We start from the raw sequence: 1,051 nt of genomic DNA, 5'->3' as shown, positions 1-1,051 counted from the left end.
TTCTTACAGGAGGGAGTTGTGGGAGACACTTGAAACCACAGCATGTGAAATGAAGCAGTGACATCTCCCAGGTGGAGATAAATGAGATGGTCTCAGTCTGCTCCTGAAGTGGGACATGGAGGGTCAGCACAGATCAGAAACACACGTGCTGGGAGCAGACTGTGAAGGGCAGAAGGAAATGGAAGACTGAAGACAGCAAGCACAGGGGGAAATGAAATGGGGCAAGAGAGGAAGGAGAGGCAGTCGGGGTGGCAACCGACAGAGGGAAGGAGAGTGGCCCCCGCTGACCTACGTCCCTGGTGAAGTGGAGGGTGATGCCAAAGGACCTACCTCCCTGGTGAAGAGGATGGCAGCATCGTAGTGCTCGTCATGGTCGTCCTCCAGTGGGTTGTGCTGGTGCTGCCACTTGCAGAAGTTCTTGAGCGTGGTGGCGGCGTTCTTGGTGACCTCCAGCCCCTTGTCCTTCTCACCCAGCACCACCACCTTCACCACGGCCAGCCGGATGTGGTTCTCAATGCTGGCATGCCCGTAGAGGCGCGAGGCGATGGTTGCCAGGGTCAGCAAGTAGTGCTGGAGGCCCTTGCCATACTTCTTGGCCATGGAGTCGTCGGCCACCAGGAGAAGCTCCACTTGGCGTGCCCGGGACACAGAGCGCCGCCTCCGTCCACCCCTCGCCCGCTCTGGGGCGGGCAGAGCCCTGCCCTGCCTCTGCCCCTGTGGCGGGGGGTCGTGGGTCTCGCAGCTGGGGCGAGCGGGCAGTGCCTGGAAGCTGAAGCGGTCCCTGATGAAGAGGTGCGGGACCTGGGTGGCCCCGGGCGAGTAGGGGCGCTGCCGCCCTGTGCCCCACGCCCCCAGCAGGGGCTTCACGGTGTAGCGGGCGTTCCCCACGGCGAAGTAGCCTGCCAGGCCCCCGCACACGTCGAAGACGGCCAGGGAGCGGGGGTTGCGGTCCACAGTGCCGCGGTAGGAGCAGCGCGCCCGCGGCCCCGGCGCCTCGTCCCGCTCCAGGTCCAGCAGGAAGCGCCGCCCGGCCGCCTGCAGGCTGTAGCCC

The 1,051-nt window shown here is 64.7% G+C and overlaps 1 protein-coding gene across 1 annotated transcript in view; it reads right to left on the bottom strand.

The window, feature by feature from the left end:
- The window catches only part of ADAMTS5 (ADAM metallopeptidase with thrombospondin type 1 motif 5), a 72,165-nt gene that overhangs the window by 70,654 nt on the left and 460 nt on the right, over positions 1-1,051 (bottom strand). Inside the window, 1 exon segment of the mRNA XM_025201337.1 lies at positions 331-1,051. This exon segment is cut by the window's right edge and continues 13 nt beyond it. Coding sequence (XP_025057122.1) covers positions 331-1,051 — 721 coding nt within the window.

Source organism: Alligator sinensis, unplaced genomic scaffold, assembly GCF_000455745.1.
Source record: "Alligator sinensis unplaced genomic scaffold, ASM45574v1 scaffold373_1, whole genome shotgun sequence".
Classification (NCBI taxonomy): Eukaryota; Metazoa; Chordata; order Crocodylia; family Alligatoridae; genus Alligator; species Alligator sinensis.
The sequence above is the reverse complement of the archived record's forward strand: the minus strand, read 5'-3'. Positions and strand labels throughout refer to the sequence as shown.